Source organism: Borostomias antarcticus (assembly GCF_949987555.1).
Source record: "Borostomias antarcticus genome assembly, chromosome: 30".
Taxonomy (NCBI): Eukaryota; Metazoa; Chordata; class Actinopteri; order Stomiiformes; family Stomiidae; genus Borostomias; species Borostomias antarcticus.
Window position 1 is genome coordinate 5,092,620 of NC_140263.1, and position 26,060 is coordinate 5,118,679.

Consider the following 26,060-nt stretch of genomic DNA (forward strand, 5'->3'; position numbering starts at 1 on the left):
CCAACATCGCCTGGATCCTACTGAGATAAGACTGCGTTTTGCAGGGACGTCTTCTTGTCCCTGTCCCCCAGTTGAAACAGCACCAGCGAGGGACCGACCCTCCTGGAGAGGTAAGCACCACCGCAGCCTAGATCAGCCCAAATGTTGTTGTTTTGGTTTGGATTAGAGCAAATGTTGTTGTTTTGGTTTGGATTAGCGCAGATGTTGTTGTTTTTGGGGGGGTTTTCATCGCCTCTGCGTCTCCAGACTAAACCACATGTTATCAGGCCGATCGAGCTGATCACCACCGGGCTGAGATTGTGCGTAATGTCGGTGGAAAGGTGATAGGATAGGTCACGTCCACACGCACGAAACATGGACTATAGCCGCTATAACAATTGCGCCTTTGCGTAATGACTGTTTGGCGACTTATTTGTGGTTGCCCCTTTTCTAATAACATTGAACGCAGGTCCACAGTCGAAGCGCACAATTGGCAATGCGGCGTAAAGATTCAAATCCTGTCTTGCTCTTAGGGGATTTGCTCAAGTGCGTTCATTCATTTCCCAGTTAACCCTTTGGTAGCTCCCCTGTATGCAGTAAAGCCGTCATTCACACGAATCACGCCCTTAGAAGGAATGGATTTGAGCCCAGATTAGCCTGTAGCAGCATATAAATAGTGAAACGCGCTCAATCGCATGAATCTGTTCGTCTAGATCCCTTTGGCTGTGCTATAGGTTTGCACACGGGTAGATCAGGTAGTGTGAATCCTGACTTTCATTTGCAGATGGACATATTTGACCATGAGCCTGCCCTAGTCTAAGGCAGGGCCTTTGCATAATGAAGTGAACATAATTTAGTTGCCTACATATTTTAGAGAATGTTTTTACATGAACTGTTCCTGTATGGAGCAGACCAGGCCATATGCTATCGCTTATTGTTTAGGCCATATGCTAAATATCCTACTGTCGCATGCGCTTTGATCCTCACCCTCACCTTGTGAGCGGGGTCATTTGTGTCACATGGGGTTGAGCATTGTGCTCATTAGGAGGCAGTGGCAGCTCATTGGAGTCCATGGTGCAAGATAGCTTATCATTCTAGATGTAGGACAACGCCCTGTCAATATACTTCTCAACAGAGACAAGATATAGGCTGGTTCGGCAGTTCAAATGTCATTTGCAGACAATTTTCTACACATGCCAGAAATCTTCGTGCCTCATTAGGGCTGTGATGTGACTCTGCCCCGCCCCTGCCCCGCCCCTCCCTACCTGTCTGATCAAATGGAGCAGTTTATACCTCCTATCCATCTGTCACTGGGGTTTATAATAAACGCTCACTAATGAGCACCACAGAATTGAAATTGTACTTGATATGGTTAAACGCACGCGCATGTACGTACACACGCGCACACACACACACACACACACACTCATATACGCACGCACACACACACACACACATGCTTCCCCTTACTACAAGCCCAACCATTTAAGTTATGCGACGGGGAGTCGAAACGTCTGAGTAACATGGAAGGAATCCTGGAGATCTACGTCCTTGGGTTTCTGTGTGCTTTCATCCTGGGTTTCTGTGTGCTTTCATCCTGGGTTTCTGTGTGCTTTCATCCTGGGTTAGTGTGCTGGTTTCATCCTGGGTTAGTGTGCTGGTTTCCTGGGTTAGTGTGCTAGTTTCATACTGGGTTAGTGTGCTCGTTTCCTGGGTTAGTGTGCTGGTTTCATCCTGGGTTAGTGTGCTCGTTTCCTGGGTTAGTGTGCTGGTTTCATCCTGGGTTAGTGTGCTGGTTTCCTGGGTTAGTGTGCTGGTTTCCTGGGTTAGTGTGCTGGTTTCATCCTGGGTTAGTGTGCTGGTTTCCAGGGTTAGTGTGCTGGTTTCATCCTGGGTTAGTGTGCTGGTTTCATCCTGGGTTAGTGTGCTAGTTTCCTGGGTTAGTGTGTGGTGGTTTCCTGGGTTAGTGTGCTAGTTTCCTGGGTTAGTGTGTGGTGGTTTCCTGGGTTAGTGTGTGGTGGTTTCCTGGGTTAGTGTGCTAGTTTCCTGGGTTAGTGTGCTAGTTTCCTGGGTTAGTGTGCTGGTTTCATCCTGGGTTAGTGTGCTAGTTTCCTGGGTTAGTGTGCTAGTTTCCTGGGTTAGTGTGCTGGTTTCATCCTGGGTTAGTGTGGTGGTTTCCTGGGTTAGTGTGCTGGTTTCCTGGGTTAGTGTGCTGGTTTCCTGGGTTAGTGTGCTGGTTTCATCCTGGGTTAGTGTGCTAGTTTCCTGGGTTAGTGTGCTAGTTTCCTGGGTTAGTGTGGTAGTTTCCTGGGTTAGTGTGCTAGTTTCCTGGGTTAGTGTGCTAGTTTCCTGGGTTAGTGTGGTGGTTTCCTGGGTTAGTGTGCTGGTTTCATCCTGGGTTAGTGTGCTAGTTTCCTGGGTTAGTGTGGTGGTTTCCTGGGTTAGTGTGGTGGTTTCCTGGGTTAGTGTGCTAGTTCCCTGGGTTAGTGTGGTAGTTTCCTGGGTTAGTGTGGTGGTTTCCTGGGTTAGTGTGCTGGTTTCCTGGGTTAGTGTGCTAATTTCCTGGGTTAGTGTGCTGGTTTCCTGGGTTAGTGTGGTGGTTTCATCCTGGGTTAGTGTGGTGGTTTCCTGGGTTAGTGTGCTGGTTTCATCCTGGGTTAGTGTGCTGGTTTCCTGGGTTAGTGTGCTGGTTTCATCCTGGGTTAGTGTGGTGGTTTCCTGGGTTAGTGTGCTGGTTTCCTGGGTTAGTGTGCTGGTTTCCTGGGTTAGTGTGCTGGTTTACTGGGTTAGTGTGGTGGTTTCCTGGGTTAGTGTGCTAGTTCCCTGGGTGTGTGTGTGCTAGTTTCCTGGGTTAGTGTGCTAGTTCCCTGGGTGTGTGTGTGCTAGTTTCCTGGGTTAGTGTGCTAGTTTCCTGGGTGTGTGTGTGCTAGTTTCCTGGGTTAGTGTGCTAGTTTCCTGGGTTAGTGTGTGCTGGTTTCATCCTGGGTTAGTGTGCTGGTTTCCTGGGTTAGTGTGCTGGTTTCCTGGGTTAGTGTGCTGGTTTCATCCTGGGTTAGTGTGCTGGTTTTCTGGGTTAGTGTGCTGGTTTCCTGGGTTAGTGTGCTGGTTTCCTGGGTTAGTGTGCTAGTTTCCTGGGTTAGTGTGCTAGTTTCCTGGGTTAGTGTGCTAGTTTCCTGGGTTAGTGTGCTAGTTTCCTGGGTTAGTGTGCTAGTTTCCTGGGTTAGTGTGCTAGTTTCCTGGGTGGCGGATAGCCAGAGCGAAGCCTACTGTCCTTCTGCACTGTGAAGCCAATAGCCCTTCCTCTATTGCATTATGAATCCTCCTCTTCATCTTCATCCCTTCTCACAACGAGCGACAGTAGCACGCAGGTGCACACAGTCGCTTTGAAGCAGAGCGAGGTCACTTCTCTCGTCCTTGAGACGCCATGGACCCTCCCCTCCCCACACACACACACACACCGCTCCAGGGCTCCTGGACCCTCCTCTCCCACACACACACCCCCTCCGTCGCCCCCCCCCCCCCCCCAGAGGGCCTCTCTCTCTCCATATCTGGGCTCGATAGGAATCCGCTCCATGAATTGCATCCATTTATTCTCATAGCTGCCCTCTAATGTGATGAGGCTTTTTGAATGGACGCACGTGCCTCTGTGTGTTGGCGCTGTCCTTTATTGGCTCGGCCGGTGTCGTTCGAGCACGGGTGCGAAGAGGCGAGGTCAAGCCATCATTCAGCGTACAATATCCGTACTGCGTTTCATCTGCCTACTCGTAATGAAACCTAATATCGATAGCAGCTTTGAGTCGACGCGCCGGCCGGGTGATGTCAGCGGCGGTAAGCGTATCGCTCCGCGGCGTTCCGGGCGGGAATGTGGAGATCTGCTGACGTTCCGACCGGCGTTCCTGAGGAAAGCCCTGCCGTCTCAACGTCACCCACAATGCCCTAGTGTGTGCAGCCGAGACGGACGATGTTACCGTGGCTTGTGTGGAAACGCTGTCGGCGTGTGACTCGCGATTCGGTCGATTCCACCGCTTTGACCTCGAGAAGAAGAAGGCTTTATTTGTTACACGACACACACACACACACACACACACACACACACACACACACACAAAGTAGGTTGTTCTTTGCTCGTATCCCATCCTTTCGTCCTTACCCCAAGGGCAGGCGGGAGCAGACAGTAGGCAGCGTGCATGCTGGGATGCGCCCGGGGAACCAATCCAAGTCTTCCTGTCCGTCTTCTTCAGGGATGGACGGCGTTAGCGATCTGTTTTTCTGCATGTTTTTCATATTGGTTTCTTCTGGGAACACGGGGAGAACATGCAAAACTCTGAGACCTCCTTGTTGTGAGGCGACAGTGCTGAGTACGGTAAAATGGAGTCGGGATCGAACCCGGGACCTTTCCGACCGCTCAGCCTCCCAAGCTACGAGCCGCCCAGGCGAGTCTGGTTGTACTGAAAGCGTTGCCGTGGTCAGAGCGTCTTGTTTACCTACGGTGAGCACCGCAGCACATGGAGGGGAAAGTGAAACGAGAGGAACTGGTGTCGCAGGAAGGCGCGCCGCTCGCTAAGCGTGTCAGCGCTGGTTCTCAGATGAACTCTGAGTTTCAGGTGAAGTCTGAAGCAGTAGCCGAACTGTTTGGTACTAGCTGGGTTTTTACTGGTGCTAGCTGGGTTTTTACTGGTACTAGCTGGGTTTTTACTGGTACTAGCTGGGTTTTTACTGGTACTAGATGTGTTTTTACTGGTGCTAGCTGGGTTTTTACTGGTACTAGCTGGGTTACTGGTACTAGCTGGGTTTTTACTGGTACTAGCTGGGTTTTTACTGGTGCTAGCTGGGTTTTTACTGGTACTAGCTGGGTTTTTAGTGGTACTAGCTGGGTTTTTACTGGTACTAGCTGGGTTTTAACTGGTACTAGCTGGGTTTTTACTGGTACTAGCTGGGTTTTTACTGGTACTAGCTGGGTTTTTACTGGTACTAGCTGGGTTTTTACTGGTACTAGTTGGGTTTTTACTGGTACTAGCTGGGTTTTTACTGGTACTAGCTGGGTTTTTACTGGTACTAGCTGGGTTTTTACTGGTACTAGTTGGGTTTTTACTGGTACTAGCTGGGTTTTTACTGGTACTAGCTGGGTTTTTACTGGTACTAGCTGTGTTTTTACTGGTACTAGCTGTGTTTTTACTGGTACTAGCTGTGTTTTTACTGGTACTAGCTGGGTTTTTACTGGTACTAGCTGGGTTTTTACTGGAACTAGCTGGGTTTTTACTGGTGCTAGCTGGGTTTTTACTGGTACTAGCTGGGTTTTTACTGGTGCTAGCTGGGTTTTTACTGGTACTAGCTGGGTTTTTACTGGTCTCTCTTAGTGGAGGATAGCAGCCCTGGTCTCACGTCAGAGGACACGCCCTCACGGCCCTGATTCAGCAGTTCCACTGCGGTGCCAGCAGCGTGGTAGTATTCCACTGAACCAGGAACTGATTGGACGAGCAGAACACAGGGTCAGGGGGTCAGCCTGCATACAACTCGGCCTATATCTATCTCTCTATCTCTCTCTATCTCTCTCTCTATCTCTCCATCTCTGGCCCTGTCCCAGTTCAGTGAGATGGCTTCTTTCCTACACTCCTCATGCGGCTGGATAGAAGGACTGGATGGGCTTGTTCCATTGCTTTCATTGTTGGTTCTTTCTTCCAGATCACTGCTTGTAAAATGGTCTTCCAACAACACTGGTCTTAAAGGGATAGTTTACAGCACTGGTCTTAAAGGGAAAGTTTACAGCACTGGTCTGGCTTCTGACCCCCTGGCTCTCGACCCCCTGGCTCCTGACCCCCTGGCTCCTGACCCCCTGGCTCTCGACCCCCTGGCTCACGACCCCCCCGACCCCCTGGCTCTCGACCCCCTGGCATCGCTCACCGACACATCCTCTCATTCACACAACCGTGACCGCCAGAGACCTGGCGTCATACCGACAACGCTTTTTATTTTATTTATAACTTTTTATCTCTGGGCACAAAATGCTATCATTACATCCTGGCGGTTTGTCTCGGGGGTTGGCTCACACAGAGAAGAGCCATTTGGACGGTCTCCAGCAGAGCATCCCTCAAACTAAGTATCGCTGTCCATGGTTGTAGCTCATGTATTTTTGTTTTTTTTGCTGAGGTTGCAAGGGAACACGCTTAAAGGCCCCTGGAGACGTCTCAATTGTCTAAGTGGTTTCCTCGACTCTCTTTCATGCTCTTCCTCGTCTGCAGTGTTCCGGAAACCCAGGCAAAGTGAAAAGGGTATTGTAGTATTCTGGTATGGCTAGTGTGCGCTTACAGGCCTCTTTTCAACATCAGAACAGAGAGAAGAGAGGTCAGATTTAGAGATGCCCACTAGTCCTGTTCAGTTCAAATATATATACAATAACTTAAGTGTAAGCAGCAAAAATGATGGCTCCACAATCCCCCCCGATGGTAACACCCAAATATTTTGAAAAATCATTCGCAGTGATGTTGATTTGAGTAGAAAATGGTGCGAGTGTCGACTGCTGCTACGTTCCAGCGCGTGGGCTAAGCTAACCAGCTAACGTTACAGACTCCATCTTGAAAACGGGTGAAGATAGGGACAGGTCTACTCCGTCACTTCGTCCACTCTGAAGAGTTGCACCACGCTATTCAGAATGTAATCCGTAGCTGCTAAAGCCGCCTACACAAAAAAGCAGGAATGATGTGTTTTAATTATTCCCTGCAGTGTTGTTTTGGTGAATAATGAAACGAACAGTAAATGACATCTTTCTTCCTCTTAGCTTAGTGTCTCTAACATTCACACACACTGACTGTAATCTCTCCACCTGCAATCTGTCCACGCATTCCCTTGCAATTAGTTGCCTGATATTGTAATTGTGATTAGTAAGTGATTAATATTTCACATTTTACATACATTTTCTGTGGTGTCACCTCATATATATATATATATATATATATATATATATATATATATATGTATAATAAACTGAGCAAAAGCAGGAATGCATGTGATTGGTCAGACGGCATAAACACCCATGATTGGTCAGAGCACTGACAAGACTGAATTATTAATCGCAGCCATTTTGTGATTGGTTAATTGCAGAGGTCATAATTGCGGTCGCAATAATTCACGATTAATTGCGCGTCCCCAGACGGACGTAACTAATGAAGCGTGACCGCCAGCAGGGATCACCTCGGCTCACCCAAAGGTCACCTCAGGTCGCCTGCAGCACACTCAGCTGTTTACACGTCTGGCGTTGCGAAACGCAGCTTCCCCGGCCGGCTCAGATGTGTAAAGATATCGGATTGCGGTCGAACCAGGGGTTGTCTCTGCACGCTCAGCACATCTGAGCATCGGCGCTGAACGTGTCATAACATATGATACCGGGGGAGAGATGTGTGTCAGGGGGCGGAGGTCAAATGAACTGCGAGTTTCTGTATGAGGTTCGAGGAGCACAAAGGCTCCCCCGCCTTCAAGCACAGTCACTCGAGGTCGGCCAGGGCTCGGTAAGATGAGTGTGGTGTTAAGCTAAAAATGCCTTTGTGGGGTCGGGATGTCGGAGTCCCGTCTGGAAACCTGAACTCTGTGCGGTTGGAGACGCTGTCGTAGATTGTCGCCTAGTCTGATTGGTCGTCTGCGGGAAAAGTCTGGTGCGAAAAAATGTAAACGGACTATGCTCGCGTGCGGTTACCGTAGAGATGAGACGGTGTCGGTGAGGCGGAGTGTCTCTTGCCCAGAGTGTCTGATTGATGTACATTTTGTGTCAGACATGTCGTACGACCGTAAATTCTCCTTGTTTGTTCAAGCGTGTGCAGTCATAGACATTCTGCCCGCTGTGCGAGGTCAAAGTTCACAGTAGTCTCATGACTTTGTTGCGTTACAGGAAGGAAACCAGCGAAACAGCCGTCACGACGTTCACAAATCTGTCACACGGGTGACGTAAGTGACGTCAGCGGTCCACTTCCTGTCCAGTTGGCCTGGTCTTGAGTAACACTTCCTGCCACCAAACCACCTGTTTCAAATCCCATTACATTCACCGTCTGAGCTCATGAGCCTTCGCAGGCTTTGACCTTTCAGTGTGACCTTTGACCTAACAGCACTGCTAAAACGGGGCCGGCTTTAAAACTCCCGAGGGCCGTCTCTTCCAGTTCCAGACGAGCACGCCTGTCTTCGGTTTCCCGGAGTGACGGCAATGCTGGCTTGTGTCATCCAGAGAGGTGCCCCCCCCCCCCCCCCCCCGCGGGGAGGCCAGGGGGGCGGGGCACATGGGCGCTGGTCTCGGGGGCTGTTTGTTAAGGACGTCTGCGGGAGCCAAAGGGACCAGCTGTTTGCAATAACCCGTCAGACCTATATGGGTGATTTAACTTTTGTTTTTTGCTTCTTATTATTTATTTATTTTTATAAAATATATACCATTTTTTTTAGAATATTTTTTTAAATGATAACATTTTATTTAAAATGGTATCATTTAAAAACATATTTTAAAAATATTGTTTTCAATATTTTTTTCAATATTTTTTTTCAATATTTTTTAAAAATAAATAAATAATAAGTATCAATCAGTATCTGGATTAGCTATGCAACGGTCACGAGGAGGCCCTCTATTTGTGAGATGCTGTTTCGTGGCGGCCTTCGCCGTCTTCAATTGACCGAGAACTCGGATCGCGCCAATTGATTTGACCGACTGACTGAATAGTCAGGCTACATGTACAGTATGTACAGTACGCCTCAATATTCACCTCTACCGTTCACCAGGGCCTTCCTCAGAGATCAGAGAGCCAGTGAAATAATACTGTTGACCCAGATGAAGTCAATTTGCTGGATCCATCTTGAAGCCGGTACATATAATCAATTAATAATCCTAGAGGAACTTAATGCGATTTCCAAATGGTTTCCTTCACAATGTAATTAGTGTCAAATTGAACACCTACGCTGGAATCTATGATCTTAAGATGCAGTTGAGCCCTGGGGACTGGCTTGAAAGGTCAAAGTTCATCAGATGGGGCTATGAAAAGGTTCTGCTTCACGTCGTAGACGTACTGTACACGACTGTAACGTGAAAGTCGTCGACGACATTAGACGGAGTGCACGGCACAGCAGCGTAAAGACATCACAGCACAGATAGAAACACGTGGAACATTAGAACGTGACCCACGTGTGTGTGTGTGTGTGTGTGTGTGTGTGTGTGTGTGTGTGGGGGGGGGGGGGGGGGGGGGGTTCTTGTTTCGCTTTGGACTGCGCACAGCTGTTGACGTTTGCTTGTGTCTGCTAAGTTTACTCAAGGCAGAAGAAAGGCTTTCTATCTTTCTGAATGTCACATCCAGGACTTTACCCAGGGTGACGGCTGGCGGTGCCTCGGACACGAAGGGAACTATTGAATTACAGAAACTAAACCGCAAGTATAGTATGTATGAAGAAAATAGTTTATCATGCCGCTGTACTCGGCTGTTATCTGCCTCATGAATGTTCCTCCGTCATGTTAGTGGATATGGCTTTCGTCTTAGTCGTGCATACAAACAGTCTGTCAGTGAAATGCGATCATTCAGTTCTGAAAACCCCTGGATGACTGACTCAATGAGGGACATTCCCATACTGGAACGGCGAAGCCGCGTCCATTTTGTGCGTCTGATGAAACGCCATCTGTAGTGCGTTCCTTTGATGCGAGGTTTATTGCCGCGTTTATTACCGCAGATGGAAGTTGAGCAGCGTTCGGCGCCGGCGCCAAAGCCCGCCGGTGTGAGATGTGGACCGGGTCGGCCCGTCGCCATGGTGCTCAGCCTGGCGTGCCGTTGCCTAGGGCAACCATCAAAGCCTGAAATTTGGAGCGCCGGCCGTTGCCATAACAACGCCTGCAGAGCCGAGGGTGTGTGTTGTGTGTGTGTGTGTGTGCGTGTGTGTGTGTGTGTGTGTGAGGAGGGTTTTGACCTGACTGTTTACCTACGTCATCTGTCTTCTGGGATTTGGACGTCTGTGATTTCGACACCTCCAAAAGGTTTTCTTGACAGTTTTTATAGCAGATTGTCTCATCACGCACTCACAAACATCTCTCTCTGAGCAGGAAAACATTTCCAATCATTCTGTCTGTCAGAAATAATTCAACGAGTCAAGCACATTACCATGGAATATCCCAGCTAAATGTGTGAGTTTACGTTTGTCAGAGAAGATTTTCCACCACGGGTCGCCAAGGACTGCTAACCTGAACCAACACAAGCAGCAACCGTTTACCTTTGAAAGGCTGTAACGTTTGAAACCAATCTGGGCTGAGTTTCCCAGAGGCATCGTAGCGCTACGTTCATCGTAAGCTATGGCGTTCATCATAGCGCTACGATGCCTCTGGGAAACTCGGCCCTGAAGAGTTTGCACATTTACCCATTCAAATGTGGGGCTGAATGACTGAAACAACTGTAGTTTTATTTACAGTGCATCTGAAAAGTATTCATTATCCCTTCACCCTTTTCCACAATTTGTTGATTAAATTCTTTTTTTTCCTCAGAATTCTACACACAATACCCCATAATGGCAAAGTGAAAAACTTATTAATTTCTGCAAATTTATTAAAAAATAAAACACTCATTGATGCTACAAGCTCAGCACACCTATTTTAGGTCAGTTTCTCACATTCTTCTTTGCAGAGCCTCTCAAGCTCCATCAGGTTGGATGTTGAGCGTCTCACAGATGAGACGAGATGTTCACTTGGGTTCAAGTCTGGGCTTTAGCTCAATGACTAGGGCTGGGTTTGAAAAATCGATTCATCGATTCTGAATCAAATGATTCAGAATCGATTCATGAATCCCCAAATCGATCGTTTATTTAATGAATGAATGAATAAATGAAGGAATGAATAGTTCATTAATTCATTCAATGATTCATTCATTCATTCATTTTTGGAAATCAGTATCGATACCCAGCCCTAGTATTGATGTGTTGCATAACTTGGCAGTCATGTAATTAAGGTTACAGCAAAAAAAAAAAAGGTTTTAGTAACACTAACCGAATCGATATTGAATCGAATCGAATTGAATCGTGATAATCGATTCCGAACCTTGTGAATCGGAATCATATCGATTCTTGAAATTCGACTCGATACCCAGCCCTACCAATGACATCCACAGACTTGTCCCGAAGCCACTCCTTTGTTATCTTAGGCTGTGTGCTTGGGGTCGTCGTCCTGTTGGAAGGTGAACCTTGACCCCAGTGTGTGTCTGAAGTTCAGAGGAGGGATGAAAGGATGGGCGCCGGGGTGGATTGTTGGTGCGGAGGAGTCGGTAGGTGGAGCAGATGAGCGGATATAGGTGACGATGACATAGTGGCCGTCATTATCAGTGTCCTGGACTCTGTTCTGTTAGGAGCGAGTAGGTCAATTGGAGGTTTTTTCTCTCTCTTGTCACTCTGTCTCTTTCTTTCGACCCGAGGCACCTCTTTTTTTAGCCTTCCTTTCCCCCCCTCGTCTCTCTCTCTCTCTCTCTCTGTCTCTGTCTCTCTCTCTCTTTCTCTCTCTCTCTCTGTCTGTCTGTCTCTCTCTCTCTCTCTCTCTCTCTCTCTCTCTCTCTCTGTGCCTGGCCCTGCCCCTGTCTCGTCCACCCTCCGCTGTCTAGCATCGTGTCCTCCATCTCATCCTGCGTTCATTGTGTGCCTGGCGGTGGTACTCCCTCCCTCTCCTCCTCCCTCCATCTCTCCCCTCCTCTCTCCTCCTCCCTCCATCTCTCCCCTCCTCTCTCCTCCCTCTCCTCCTCCCTCCATCTCTCTCCTCCTCCCTCCATCCCTCCCTCTCCTCCTCCCATCTCTCCCCTCCTCTCTCCCCTCCTCTCTCCTCCTCCCTCCATCTCCCCTCCTCTCTCCTCCTCCCTCCATCTCTCCCCTCCTCTCTCCCCTCCTCTCTCCTCCTCCCTCCATCTCCCCTCCTCTCTCCTCCTCCCTCCATCTCTCCCCTCCTCTCTCCTCCTCCCTCCATCTCTCCCCTCCTCTCTCCTCCTCCCTCCTCTCTCCCCTCCTCTCTCCTCCTCCCTCCATCTCTCCCCTGCTCTCTCCTCCTCCCTCCATCTCTCTCCTCCCTCTCCTCCTCCCTCCATCTCTCTCCTCCTCTCTCCCCTCCTCCCTCCCTCTCCTCCTCCCTCCTCCCTCTCCTCCTCCCTCCATCTCTCCCCTCCTCTCTCCTCTCTCCTCCTCCCTCCATCTCTCCCCTCCTCTCTCCTCCTCCCTCCCTCTCCTCCTCCCTCCATCCCTCCCTCCTCTCTCCCCAGCTCCAGTGGTGTTGGGGGCAGACGGTGTTTGAAGGTCCTGGCTGACGTCCAACTGAACCAGAGGAGAGGAGAGATTCAGAGTCAGACCTAGTCTCTCTCTCTCTCTCTCTCTCTCTCTCTCTCTCTCTCCCTCCCCCCCCCCCCTCTCTCTCTCTCTCTCTGTCTCTCTCTGGTCATAGTAATCCCTCGTTCCAGTCGTGTGTGAGAAGGCTGCTGGTTATCTGCTCTTCCTCTGCTCCTGGGCCTCATCACATCTGTGCACTATCGAGTGTTCGTGTGTGTGTGTGTGCATGTGCGTGCGTGTTTGTCTGTGTGTGTGTGTGTGACTACCGCTGACGGTGTGTGACTGTTTTCCTGAGGCAAACACACATACCGTACACACACACACACACACACACACACACACACACACACAAAGCAGTGTTTGTGAGTGTTTTGGTCTTCCCCGTCTGTCGCATGGGGGACTCTGACTCTCTCCAGATAGAGGATGGTTTCTGTCTGATCTAGACTACGGGGGCCATGACAGATTCCTTTCATACAGCCCAGATATGAAACAGGAAGTGGGTCTTTTGATTCCGCTGGTGGGGGGAAGTCATAAATTCAGCTGGGATCTCCAGCGTTATTATCAGGCAGGATGCGAGGTAGACGTGGAGGGATATAGGGAAGCTAGCCTACGGTAGCTAGCTTTCACGCTAGCTAGTTTCCTTAAACGGGTTATTTTCGGCCATGCGCGCTCACATGACTCACGATGCGTGTTTTCTCGTTTTGGGTGTGGAAGACTGGATGGTCATGATGGTCATGCTTCTGTGTCATGGTGAAATCACTCTGTGGGTTTGCTGGGCCGACACGCCGTGTGACCTTCTGGCCTTCTGACCTTTTGACCTTCTGGCCACGCAAGCCGGGGAAGCGCACAGAACTGATATGCTGTCTCTTCCTGTCTCACACTGTAAACAGAGCTCTGGTCAGTGGTCCAAGCCTGTATGAATACAGAGTGTTGCTACTGTCTGGGCTTCCTCATGAAGTTTACATTCAACTACCTAAATCACCTCGAAGACGAGAATGATTACTATTATTATATTATTATTATTTTTCTGTGTTGTAGACAGTAACTGCAGAAAGGAGACGAATGATGAAATACCGATGTTGAGAAAGTATTGGAATTATCCCAGTAATGGCACCCTAACAGCTGTGTGTGTGTGTGTGTGTGTGTGTGTGAGTGTGTGTGTGTGTTTGCCTGCTCCTTGTGTCCCCACAGTCTGTGTCCAACAACTATCTCGGCTTTTCCGCCTTTTTCACGGAAGAATACTGTCATATCAACTCCAGTGCGAGGGCTAATATATTAATACCAAACTGCTTTTGAAATTTGCCGGTCCCTTTGTTATCCAGTGAGGTCTCTATTTTATTGATGCCGAAGTCATAAATATTGATGACCCCCTGTAGTGTTTTGCCAGGCTGGAGGTGGGCCTCTGGGTGGTCTCTCTCTCGGTCTCTCTCTCCTCTCCTCTCTCTCTCTCTCTCTCTCTCTTTCTTTCAACCCGAGGCACCTCTTTTTTTAGCCTTCCTTTCCCCCCCTTCTCTCTCTCTCTCTCTCTCTCTCTCTTTGTGTCTCTCTTTCTCTCTCTCTGTCTCTCTCTCCGTCTCTCTTTCTCTCTCTCTCTCTGTCTCTCTGTCTCTGTCTCTCTCTGTCTCTCTGTCTCTCTGTCTCTCTCTCTCTCTGTCTCTCTGTCCCTCTCTCCCTCTCCCTCTCCCTCTCTCTCTCTCTCTCTCTCTCTCTCTCTCTCTATTTCTGTCCGTCCTCTCTCCCCCGTCTCATCCCCATCCATCCATTCGTCCCCACGGTTCTCGTCAGAGACCCACGATGCACTGCGGTGACGGGAGAGAGGGTGAGCGTGCCCCGAGGCCCAGGCTCTCAACCCTGACACTCGTTAGCGCGGTGGCCCCTCCCCCCCCCGCTAACTAACTCTAACCTCCGACCTTGAATTCACCTCTCCCTCACCCCCGGGGCGGAGCCAAGCGGCGTGCTGTCAGCCCCTCACAGACAGACCCTCCTCACTGGCTCTCTCTCTCAGCACAAAGGCAGTCTGTGTCTGGAACACTCGGAGGTAGCTGTGTGTGTGTGTGTGTGTGTGTGTGTGTGTGTGTGTGTAGTCAGGCACCGGGGTGGGGGTCAGGCCCCCATCAGACTCTAAGCCCTCGGCGTCCAGCCTCGGATGAAGTCAGTGCAACGACCCCAGCGAGCAATTAAGACGCTGAGTCACTGACCTCTACTTCCCCATCAACTTCCTGTTTCACTTCCTGACAGGTCACAGCTGTAGTTGTATACTGTAAAGGACCTTAGTATGCTGCTATCACAGCTGTGCTGTTGAATAAAGCAGTAGTTTGCTATTTAGCATCGTAAGTAAACGGTAAATGGACTGCACTTATATAGCGCTTTTCCACCTCAGCGGCACTCAAAGCGCTTTACAATGGCCTCTCATTCACCCATTCACACACACACTCACACACCAATGGCGGTAGCTGCCATGCAAGGTGCTAACCTGCTCATTGGGAGCAATTTGGGGTTAGGTGTCTTGCTCAAGGACACTTCAACATGTGGACAGTCGGAGCTGGGATTCGAACCGCTTCGATCACTGAACGACCCGCTCTACCTACTGAGCTACAGACGCCCCAGTACATGCTCATAGAAGAGATCATTACTGTATATGCTTAGCTGTGACATGAGCAATGAGCACTAATATCTCCAGAGTGCACAGTCTGTCAAATGTTTTAACGTGGACCGTTTCTATATGATGGGAAATAACCTCATAACAAGGCTTATGATGCTAAATACCAAACCGGTCCTTCAAACCCGGGTCTATATGAGTCTGGCGGTCAGCCGGCTGTGAGGAAGAGGTCCTCGTGTGTTCAGGTCTCATACATCCACGGTTCAGGCAGACCTGACACGCGTCCAGATGGAGGAGGAGGGGCAGGAGGCCATTTTCCAGGAAGGAACAGATGTGCGTGGAAGGCCTGTTACTGTAGATTTATGCTCACCTCTGTACATGAGTTATGTGCAGCTTTCACACCAAGGTGACAGTCTGCCAGCCAATCATCTCTCTCCCTTCTGGTGAGGCGTTGACGTAGGCTATTCCCATACTAGGAAAAAAAATGTTACTTGTGGATATTTTTATTTTTCATATTTCCATGTAATTATGCTGATGTTGATGGATTTGCACGGGTATATTGTGTTATAGAAGCTTATTTTAGACCTTTTAAGTTGTGATTGGTCACCCCCCGTTCCATCACCTGGTGGTACGGTCCAGTTTTCCCCCGTTCCATCACCTGGTGGTACGGTCCAGGTTACCTCCTGTTCCATCACCTGGTGGGACGGTCCAGTTCCCCCCCCCGTTCCATCACCTGGTGGGACGGTCCAGTTCCCCCCCCCGTTCCATCACCGGGTGGTACGGTCCGGCTGGCATCGGCTCAGTAAGTGGGTCGGGCCATGATGGTCAGGAGGGGGGCAGCTGTTTATCACAGTGGCACACAATGGCGCACTCTGACTCACCGCTCTAAAGCAACAGAAAACTCTAAAGATCCCAGATCAGTGTTATCCCAAGGAATACCCATGAAATATATTAAACGTTATATTAAACATTCATCCCTCTGTTAAATCACTCCTCATCCCTCTGTTAAATCACTCCTCATCCCTCTGTTAAATCACTCCTGGATATCTGGGGGTCTGAACCCTCCCCCCTGTCCTCTCTGTCACAGGCCTGTCTTTCTCTCCTTTTCAATGTCTCTGTGTCCTAGCGTCCTTTACCCTTCCCAGTCTCTCTCTCTCTCTACCCCCCCCCCCCCCTCTCCCCCCATCCCCCTCTCCCCCTCTCTCCCCATCCCCCCCTCCCCCTCCCCATCCCCCTCTCCCTCTCTCCCAGCTCCTCTCATCCTCTCTCGCCCCCTGTGGAGAGACTAATTGCGGTGCAGCCGGAGGAGGTGAATAATTCTGTCATCCTGGCCCTGCACACACACACACACACACACACTCTCTCACACACACATACACACACACACACACACACTGGCATGGAGACCGACTGACACACTCACACATACTGATGGAGACAAGACACACACACGAGTGGAGACACCCCCCCCACACACACACACGCATACACACACACACACACACACACACACACACATACAAACATGTGTTTTTGACTGCTTTGCTTGCTGCAAGGTCAGACATGACTCCCTCTCCTGTGGAGCGTGTGTGTGCGCGTGCGTGTATGCGCATGTGTGTGTGTGCGCCTAGGAGGACAGTAGCAGCGCACTAAGAGGGAGAGGATGTGAATAGTGTGAATAATGTGATCCATGGGGCTCAGTTGGTGTGAACTGAACTGCACGGTGGGACTGTTTGATTTGGACCACATGGATATGAAACAGACCGGTGGGCGTGGCGCTCACAGAGCTGCAGAGGGTGGAGCTGATTGGTGTGAAGTGGATTGTGGGTAGATGGACAGTAGGTTGTAGTATGCGGGGGGGTCTAAGCTAGACTAGGAAGAACACAGAGCAGGGGGCGCCCCGGTAGCTCAATGGGCTGGGGCGCTTCCCATGTAAAGGCTGGTCCTTTCTGCAGCGGCGTGGGTTCGAAATCCGGCCCACGCCCTTTGCTGCATGTCTTCCCCTCTCTCTCTCTCTCTCTCTCTCTCTTTCCCACCTTTCCTGTCTGTCATATACACTGTCCTATCCCTAATAAAGCAGAAATGCCTTAAAAAATATCTTTTATTTATTTATTTTTTTACATTTATGGCCTGCCAGCGGGGTGGAATGTATCATGTGATCGGCTGCTCTTTGATGTTCCTAAACAGACCTCCGGTAGAACCCCCATCATGAGGAGTTGGGGGGAGTGGAGCCTCTAATATCAGAGAGAGACCCTCCGATTTGAACCCCCATATGACGTCATCTGTCCTTCTGCGTCTCCACGGTTACATTCGGGGTGTTAACGAGCGCGGCGTCCTATCCTATCCCCTGGAGGGCGAGGGGGCGCGGTACGGGTTTAATTAGCACGGAGGCTTTGATCTCTCTCACCCGCTCCTCTCCTCATCAACATCAGTCATATTTCATGAGGTCTGGAGGTCCAGTGTTCAGTGCATATAATGAACTGTATATATACGTACAGTAAGGACAATTTATGGTTGGTCAGACAAGTGCCCAAAAGGACATGGATGTAAGAGTTTTTCTGGTTAATTGGGGTGCTGGCGTCCTGTTGTGGTGCTGTGTGATTGGCTGCTACTGTGTGATTGGTCGCTGCTGTGTGATTGGCTGCTACTGTGTGATTGGCTGCTACTGTGTGATTGGCTGCTACTGTGTGATTGGTTGCTGCTGTGTGATTGGCTGCTACTGTGTGATTGGCCGCTGCTGTGTGATTGGTCGCTGCAGGGCAGCTTCTGAACGCCGGTTGCACAGAATGTGAATGAACGAGGCCGTTTCCATAGAGATGAAATGCAGGGTCGTCAGGTCTGTGGTGGAGATGGGGGAATGATCCACTCGGACAGTCGTGTGATGACATTTTGTAAAATAGAAGAATAAATTCGTTTTTAATGTGGATGTGAGGCTGTGTAGGCTTAGCCGGCAGGGTAGGTAGGTAGGTAGGTAGGTAGGTAGGTAGGTAGGCAGGCAGGCAGGCTACCAGCAGGGTGGGTAGGTAGGTAGGTAGTCTACCAGCAGGGTGGGTGGGTAGGTAGGTAGTCTACCAGCAGGGTAGGTAGGTAGGTAGGTAGGTAGGTAGGTAGGTAGGTAGGTAGGTAGGTAGGTAGGTAGGTAGTCTACCAGCAGGGTGGGTGGGTAGGTAGGTAGTCTACCAGCAGGGTAGGTAGGTAGGTAGGTAGGTAGGTAGTCTACCAGCAGGGTAGGTAGGTAGGTAGGTAGGTAGGTAGGTAGGTAGGTAGGTAGGTAGGTAGGTAGGTAGGCTACCAGCAGGGTGGGTAGGTAGGTAGGCAGGCTACCAGCAGGGTAGGTAGGTAGGTAGGTAGGCTACCAGCAGGGTGGGTGGGTAGGTAGGTAGTCTACCAGCAGGGTAGGTAGGTAGGTAGGTAGGTAGGTAGGTAGGCTACCAGCAGGGTGGGTAGGTAGGTAGGCAGGCTACCAGCAGGGTAGGGTCTCCTTGATAATAATACACAAGACATGACTCCCTCCCTCACACTCTCTCTCTCTCTCACTCACTCACTCACTCACTCACTCACTCACTCACTCTCTCTCTCTCTGTCACTCTCTCACTCTCTCTCCCTCTCTCTCTCTCTCCCTCTCTCCCGTCCCCTCTCTCTCTCTCTCTCTCTCTCTCTCTATATATATATATAGATATATTCAAAAGAGGACATACAGTGTATATATATATATATATACACTGTGTGTGTCCTCTTTTGAACTACCACTCAGGCGAGCGGTTTGGATCCTCAGGCAACGAAGTGGAAAAAAAAGCTCCTGTGTTGTTGCCATAGTAACTTCCCCTAATAGCTTTCACACTTGCCTTCACCCCCCCCGCCCCCCCCCCCCTCCCCCAGATGGTCCCAAACCTGATTAGGATGCTTGAGCCGGAGTATCACTGTCCTCCAGACTGGGTACTGAGGTGAGGTGTTTGCTCGGTGGGGGGAGGTAATTATCGAAGGGGGGGGGGGGGGGGCGGCTGTTGTGACGCAAATCATTTCTGCCTCCCGACAACGAGAGATGCAGCGTGGGTGATCTGAACTGATCTGAACTGAACTGAACTGAACTGAACTGATAGGATCTGATCTGAGGTGCGTTCACGCACCACAGCGTGACGAGGACGCCTTAACCAGACGATTGAAGTCGCGTCTTAAAGCTGTAATGTGTAGTAATTTTCAGTGTGTGATTCAAGTGCTGTATTTTAATTATCGCCTTGATAAATCAAGAGCGATCCGGCGTTGACGGCCTCTGTGAATACCGTGCCTTTGACCGCCGTTTGGTTCTGCTACAGCAATTTATACCCTTCAGTCGGTCCAGAGTTTCAGTTGAGATCAGTTTGTCGTGACGACACGCTCGCCTCGACCGTGTGCAACGTGACGGACAGCAAAAGGCAATGTCGGTTATTCTTGTAACAAAATGTATGGTACAACAAGTTGCATTGTGGGTATTTTTTCCTGTCAGGGGCAGTGATACAGTAGCGGCCTCCATCTGTTTTTAAACTGGAAATGGCCCATATGTCACGTTCTTCAACATTCAACATTCATTGTCATTCTTGGTGTACTTGTGTACATAAAAAAAAAAACGAAACACTGTTCCTCCCAAACCAGAGCAACAATAATACATATCAAACTATCTACTCACACAGCAAATATCAAAAAAAGCTCCTAAGCCATTTAAAAACACAAAACAGACAATAAATCAGTCACTCGGTGATAAAAGCTCAGTTGAAAATGGTGGGCATGTTTGTTGGGGGGAGTGGGGGGCGTCATCGTCTGTTTATAATCCCGACTGCTTGTGGGTAGAAGCTTCTTGGAGTCTTGGTTTGATTCCAGGCGCATGGCGGTGGTGGGCGTGTGTCCCCGGACCCGTGTGGAGGGTGTGTAACGTGTCTACTGGGTCTGATCTGGGAACGGGGGGTCCGTGATACGACGCTGCTTCCGGGGGCGGGGCAGCGTGTGGAACCGCCCCCTCACAGGAAGGAAGGTTCTGGGTTCCATCGCTGCTTCGGACGAGTTCTCCCCGGGGTTGTTCTACGCAGGTGGGGTACCTCCTGAGCCTTTCTGCGTGGAGTTGACATGTTCTTCCCGTGTTCCCCCGTAAAGAACCCAATACGAAACACATAGAACAGATGGCTTGACTCGGTCCGTCCCTGACGAAGACGGACAGGAGCGCTTGGTTGGTTCGCCGGGGCGTGGCGCAGGCACACTGCCTACTGTCTGCTCCCAGCTGCCCTTGGGGGAAGGACGACAGGAGGGGCTCAGAGAGGAGAGGTGTGTGTGTGTGTGTGTGTGTGTGTGTGTGTGTGTGCGCGTGCGTCGGCGCGAGTCGGTCGCAAATTCTAACACGCTAGAATGCACACGAATTATTAAATCTCACCCGTTGTGGCTGCCGTCGTAAACGCAGAAAGAGTCAACAATGACGGTGCTAAGATTACTGATTATAGTGTGTGTGTGTGTGTGTGTGTGTTCCCATGTGTCGCCCATGTGTGTCGGAGGACAAATAAAGACTTCTTCTTCTACTGCCAGCCCATACCAGACACTGTAGCACCCTGTCGAGACTAGACGTGTGTATTTTCCACATGGGAGAGTGATCGTATCTGATCACATGACATGGCTGCCATGTTGTCAGCGTCCGATAGCACACGTTGTATACGTGTCTATATTTTTATTAAACCCATTGTGTCTTTTCAGCCATGTCCTGTTAAGCACTTTGTAAAACGTTTGTTTTGAAAATGTGCTATACAAATAAAGTTGTATTATTATTACTATTTCTATTATGATTATTATTACTATTTCTATTATGATGATGATTATTATTATTATTATTATTATTATATTATTACATGGTACTGTATGGACATGGTTGTTGGATCCTGCCTGTAGTCCAGGCTTGGTCCATGTCTCTATCCCCCTCCTCACTTCCTGTTTCCTTTTACATCCCATCCTTTATTTCCTGTGCGTCCTCTCTCCCCACACGGGGCAGGTGATTGGTTCTGAGCCTGCTCCTCTGCCCGGGTCTGAGATGCTGCAGAGAGAATCCCCAGAATGCTCGTTGTCACAGAGGTGGCACCCAGCCCCACTGCAGTCCTGCCACCTCAGCTCAAACCCTCCGCCCCCCCACAGCCCCCCCCCTGGTCGTAAACACAGTGTCTAAATGCTGACTTGTATATGAAGCACCACCATTGCTGCTGGGGAAGGAAGTAGGGCACAGTCAAATTAAGGAAGCTGGCCAGCCTGCACATAGTCTCCCTCCATGGTGTGTGTGTGAGAGAGAGAGTGTGTGTGTGTGTGTGACTGGTGGACTATGCTGCCATCTAGTGGCGAGTTCACAATGCCACCCGTCAGCTGGACCCCATCACTCCCACCAGGATGACGCTCACTGACTGATAGGAGAGGTTAGGCCTTGATTGAACCGCGTGTATTCATTAGCATAGCAGCACATAACGGCTCTTAAACATGACTTCCTGTTCCCAGGGTCCTTTGCTGCTCCTGTCATTGTAATGGTGTCTGGGTGACCACTGTAACTGAATTATGACTGTAGTTATTACGGTACGCCATGCCGGAGGAGCATGAATGCTCGATCGATGGCATCATTTGATTGGTACTATTCATTTAACTGCTCTCTATATCGGGAGCCATTGATTTTTTCTTCTCACAATATTTTTTGGGGTCTGGAGTGGAGTGGAGGTCATTTTTTATGAACGCTAGCCAATTGAGGCTTTATTTTGAGCCATTTTCTTGCATAGATAGGCTACAGCAGTGAGGGCTCTTTTATGGTCACACACAACCGCCGGCGCCGTCTTCAAAGGCAGTATGCCGTTTGGATGTTTTGTGCCTCTGCCGGGATCATAGAAAGTTCTCCTCAGAGTCGGTGGAGCTGTTTATTCAGATTCAGAGTCGGACAGCTTTATTGGTCACAGAAGGGCAAGTCGTTTGCAGCCCATTACCCATCCATAGATAAAAACACAGCAAAGACATTCACAAGCAAAGAAAACAGTTCTGCGTTGAGAGATGTCAGATCTACGTCGTGCTAGACAGGGACGATGCAGCAGCAGTGAGATTATATGACTACAACATACAGGAAGCAGTACTACAACATACAGGAAGCAGTACTACAACATACAGGAAGCAGTACAGTAGAACATACATCACAGTTTCAGAACAGGCTGCTGACAGCATTTAGTATCCTGATGGAAGAAGGAATGAAGGATTTGGCGTAGTGGTTTGTTCTCCTGGGGGCCGCTGTGTACCTCCGACCCTGGGGGGCCGGAGCTGGGCCTAGGACCCTGGGCACAATTAATCGTGAATTAATCGTAATCGCGATTATGACCTCCGCGATTAACTAATCGCAAAAGGCCGCAATTAATGTGATTAATAATTTTGCTTTGAATTGAGTGTGCTAGGACTACACGGACGAATCACAGGCGCTTATGCCGTCTGACCAATCACATGCGTTCCCGCTGAGTGCGCTGTGCGTAGCAATTTCACTGAGAAGACAGATAGCAGTAGGTCAAGACAAGTGACACAAGAGAACCTGCAGCCGTGAGTAGTGACAAAATGAGCGTAAACGAGGTCAGTGAGTTCGTAGCAAGAAAGGGATCAACGTCCGTGATTTGGGAGCATTTTGGTTATTATATATTAATATTATATATTACATATTAATCACAATTATCAATCGCAATTACCATTTTGAAGCAAATAATCGCAATTATTATCTTTTGTCATAATCGTGCAGCCCTAGGTATTCCTCAGTCCTGTAAATTAAATGGTAAACAGACTGTACTTATATAGCGCTTTTCCACCTTAGCGGCACTCAAAGCACTTTACAATGGCCTCTCATTCACCCGTTCACACACACATTCACACACCAATGGCGGTAGCTGCCATGCAAGGTGCTAACCTGCTCATTGGGAGCAATTTGGCGTTAGGTGTCTTGCTCAAGGACACTTCGACATGTGGACAGTCGGAGCTGGGATTCGAACCGCTGACCCTTCGATCATTGAACGACCCACTCTACCAACTGAGCTATGGCCGCTCCCCAGAATGTCAGATTTTAGTCAGTGTGAAGCCGTGTGGTTGAGACTGGGTTCAGCGTGCAGTTCAGGGATCTACCTCAAGAGGGGGTCTGGTGCTCAGCATTGAACATCTACAACGTTTCGGGGTGGATGTGTGTCTTTGTTCAGGGGCCTACCTCAGGTGATTCTCTCCCTCACTCATGAACTGTGTGTGTGTGTGTGTGTGTGTGTGTGTGTGTGTGTGTGTGTGTGTGTGTGTGTGTGTGTGTGCGCGTGTGTGTGTGTGGGCCTACAGTATGGGTGTGTGTGAGGTTTAAATGGAAAACAATTTGCAAATTTATGATCTTCAACATCATACATATGAATTGCATATGCATATGATGTAAAAATAATTATTTGTTAAGAAGTTGGATATCAATATTTCTGTAATAAAAAGTATGATGTAGGTGGAGGGGGGGGGGGGGGGGGGGGGTTGCAGAAAAGTGCAATATCTTTTTTTGTTACCAAATAATGATATTCTTACATCGCCTCTCTTGTTAATATCGTACCCAATTCCTAGAAAACATCCCATAATACTATTCTGATAGTTTAACTTTCCAGGCCTTCTATATGATTTTTTTGTCCTCTGTGTGAGAATTTCCATAATAAAAGTCACATACAGAAGTTTCCTATGTTTTCTCCATCTGTGGTTCCGACGGTCGGTCGGCCATTTCCTCCGTGTCCTCGCGGGCGGGCTGGCGTTGGCAGCGAGTGAGTGATGGAGACGCTGCTGCTGCTTGAGAGATCACACGCTCGTGGCCGTGACAGACATGGCCGCCACGTGCCTCCGCACTCCCCACACACTCTGCCAGCACGCCATGCGACTGGAGGCTGTTTTTGTCTCTCCCATGTATTTTTGCCACAAGACTGTCTGAATTTGTCTGACACCATCGCCGATACCGGGCCTGCTGTATTGAGATGAGTGTTGTAGTTGGTTAACTGGTTAGCTGGTTATTTGGTTAGCTGGTTATTTGGTTAGCTGGTTAATTGGTTAGCTGGTTATTTGGTTAGCTGGTTATTTGGTTAGCCGGTTAGTTGGTTAGCCAGTTATAATACCAGAGCGTTTGATAGATATATAATACCAGAGCGTTTGATAGATATATAATACCAGAGCGTTTGATAGATATATAATACCAGAGCGTTTGATAGATATATAATACCAGAGCGTTTGATAGATATATAATACCAGAGCGTTTGATAGATATATAATACCAGAGCGTTTGATAGATATATAATACCAGAGCGGTTGATAGATAAATAATACCAGAGCGTCTCTCTGACTGCTGCTGGCGCTTGTTCTTCAGTAAGGTTTTAACAAACACATCTTTATTAGTCGTACAGTGAAACACACATCTCACGGTGTAGGGAGGCGGCGACGCCCAGACACACACACACAGACACACACACACAGACACACACACACACACACACACACACACGAATGACCGGAGTCCTTCCCTCGAGGGCAGCCGGGAGTAGACGGTAGGTAGCGTGCATGGGCCTTCGATATTTATGTTCCTGTGTTTATTTATGTGTCGTCGGGGACGGACGGCGTTCTGTTTTTCGTATCGGGTTCTTTCCCTCGGGTTCCCCCCAGAACACGGGGAGAACATGCAAATGCCACACAGAAAGGCCCTTCTTGCTGTGAGGCGACGGTGTGACGCAGAGCCACCGTGTCACTCATGAGCGATTGGCGGTTCTTTGTCTGACTCAAGGACACTTGGGCACAGTGCCAGGATCAAACCGGTGACCTCATGACCCTCAGTCGGCCGCTCTACTGTACCTCCCGAACCTCATACCTCTCCCCATGACTGACTGACTGACTGGGATGTGTAGCGGGATCACATACTGTACTCTAGACAAATGGACTTACTGTAAGTCGCTCTGGATAAACGTTTCTGCTAAATTGCTAAAATGTAATTATGTCAGATTAGCAACACAAACCACCGTGACCACAGTCTTGGCTTTGCTCCTCCCCAGCAGCTTGAGTCCTGAACGCGTCTCTCTCTCTCTCCCTCTCCCTCTCCCTCTCCCTCTCTCTCTCTCTCTCTCTCTCTCTCTCCCCCCCTCTCTCTCTCTCTCTCTCTCTCCCCCTCTCTCTCTCTCCCTCTCTCTCCCTCTCTCTCTCCCTCTCCCCCCCTCTCTCCCTCCCTCCCTCCCTCAGGCATGGATGAAAGGTCACGCGCGTCACCCAGCTAAGGGCCTCGGCCGCCCCCGCCTGCGCGCCCCCCCGGCCCCCCCGTGAGCATGTACCGGAGGGACGGCCTCTCGGATGGAGCCAGCATCAACTCTGGCACCTCGGAGGTAAGAACCGCGCCTCGCCGCGCCTCCTCCAGACAAACACATCTCTGCTCTCGGCTCAAATGGTAAATGGACTACACTTATATAGCGCTTTTCCACCTTAGCGGCACTCAAAGCGCTTTACAATGGCCTCTCATTCACCCATTCACACACACACTCACACACCAATGGCGGTAGCGGCCATGCAAGGCGCTAACCTGCTCATTGGGAGCAATTTTGGGGTTAGGTGTCTTGCTCAAGGACACTTCGACATGTGGACAGTCGGAGCTGGGATTCGAACCGCCGACCCTTCGATCGCTGAACGACCCGCTCTACCAACTGAGCTACAGCCGTCCCAGTCAAAGGCTTTTATCTCCCAAATGGCAACAATTTCTATGACGTTGAACATAAAATCCCATGCGATGAGCTGTTTAGAACACATTTAATAGGTCTGAAGCCTGGGAGATATTCCGGTTCCACTGACACCGTCTGAGGTGGCAGCTGCTGCCGGGGGGGCTAGCGTCTCGCCCGGACCCCCGGGGAAATGTCTGGACCCGTCTCCTCGTTCTGAAGCTACTGTCTGTCTGTCTCTGTCTCTGTCTGTCTCTGTCTCTGTCTCTGCCTGTCTCTGTCTGTCTCTGTCTGTCTCTGTCTGTCTGTCTCTGTCTGTCTCTGTCTGTCTGTGTCTGTGTCTGTCTGTCTGTCTCTCTTTGTCTGTCTGTCTCTGTCTCTCTGTCTGTCTCTGTCTGTCTGTCTCTGTCTGTCTCTGTCTGTCTGTCTGTCTCTGTCTGTCTCTGTCTGTCTGTCTCTCTGTCTGTGTCTGTCTG

General features: G+C 49.6%; 1 protein-coding gene across 1 annotated transcript in view; it reads left to right on the top strand.

Moving 5' to 3' along the window:
- Positions 1 to 26,060, top strand: part of LOC311327019 (ras-specific guanine nucleotide-releasing factor RalGPS1-like) — a 137,403-nt gene continuing 111,343 nt past the window's right edge. The window contains exons 1-2 of the mRNA XM_084460017.1: positions 1 to 110; positions 25,118 to 25,257. Of these exons, the coding sequence (XP_084316143.1) occupies positions 25,201 to 25,257 (57 nt within the window). The 5' untranslated portion in view covers positions 1 to 110; positions 25,118 to 25,200. The remainder of the gene's footprint in view (positions 111 to 25,117; positions 25,258 to 26,060) is intronic.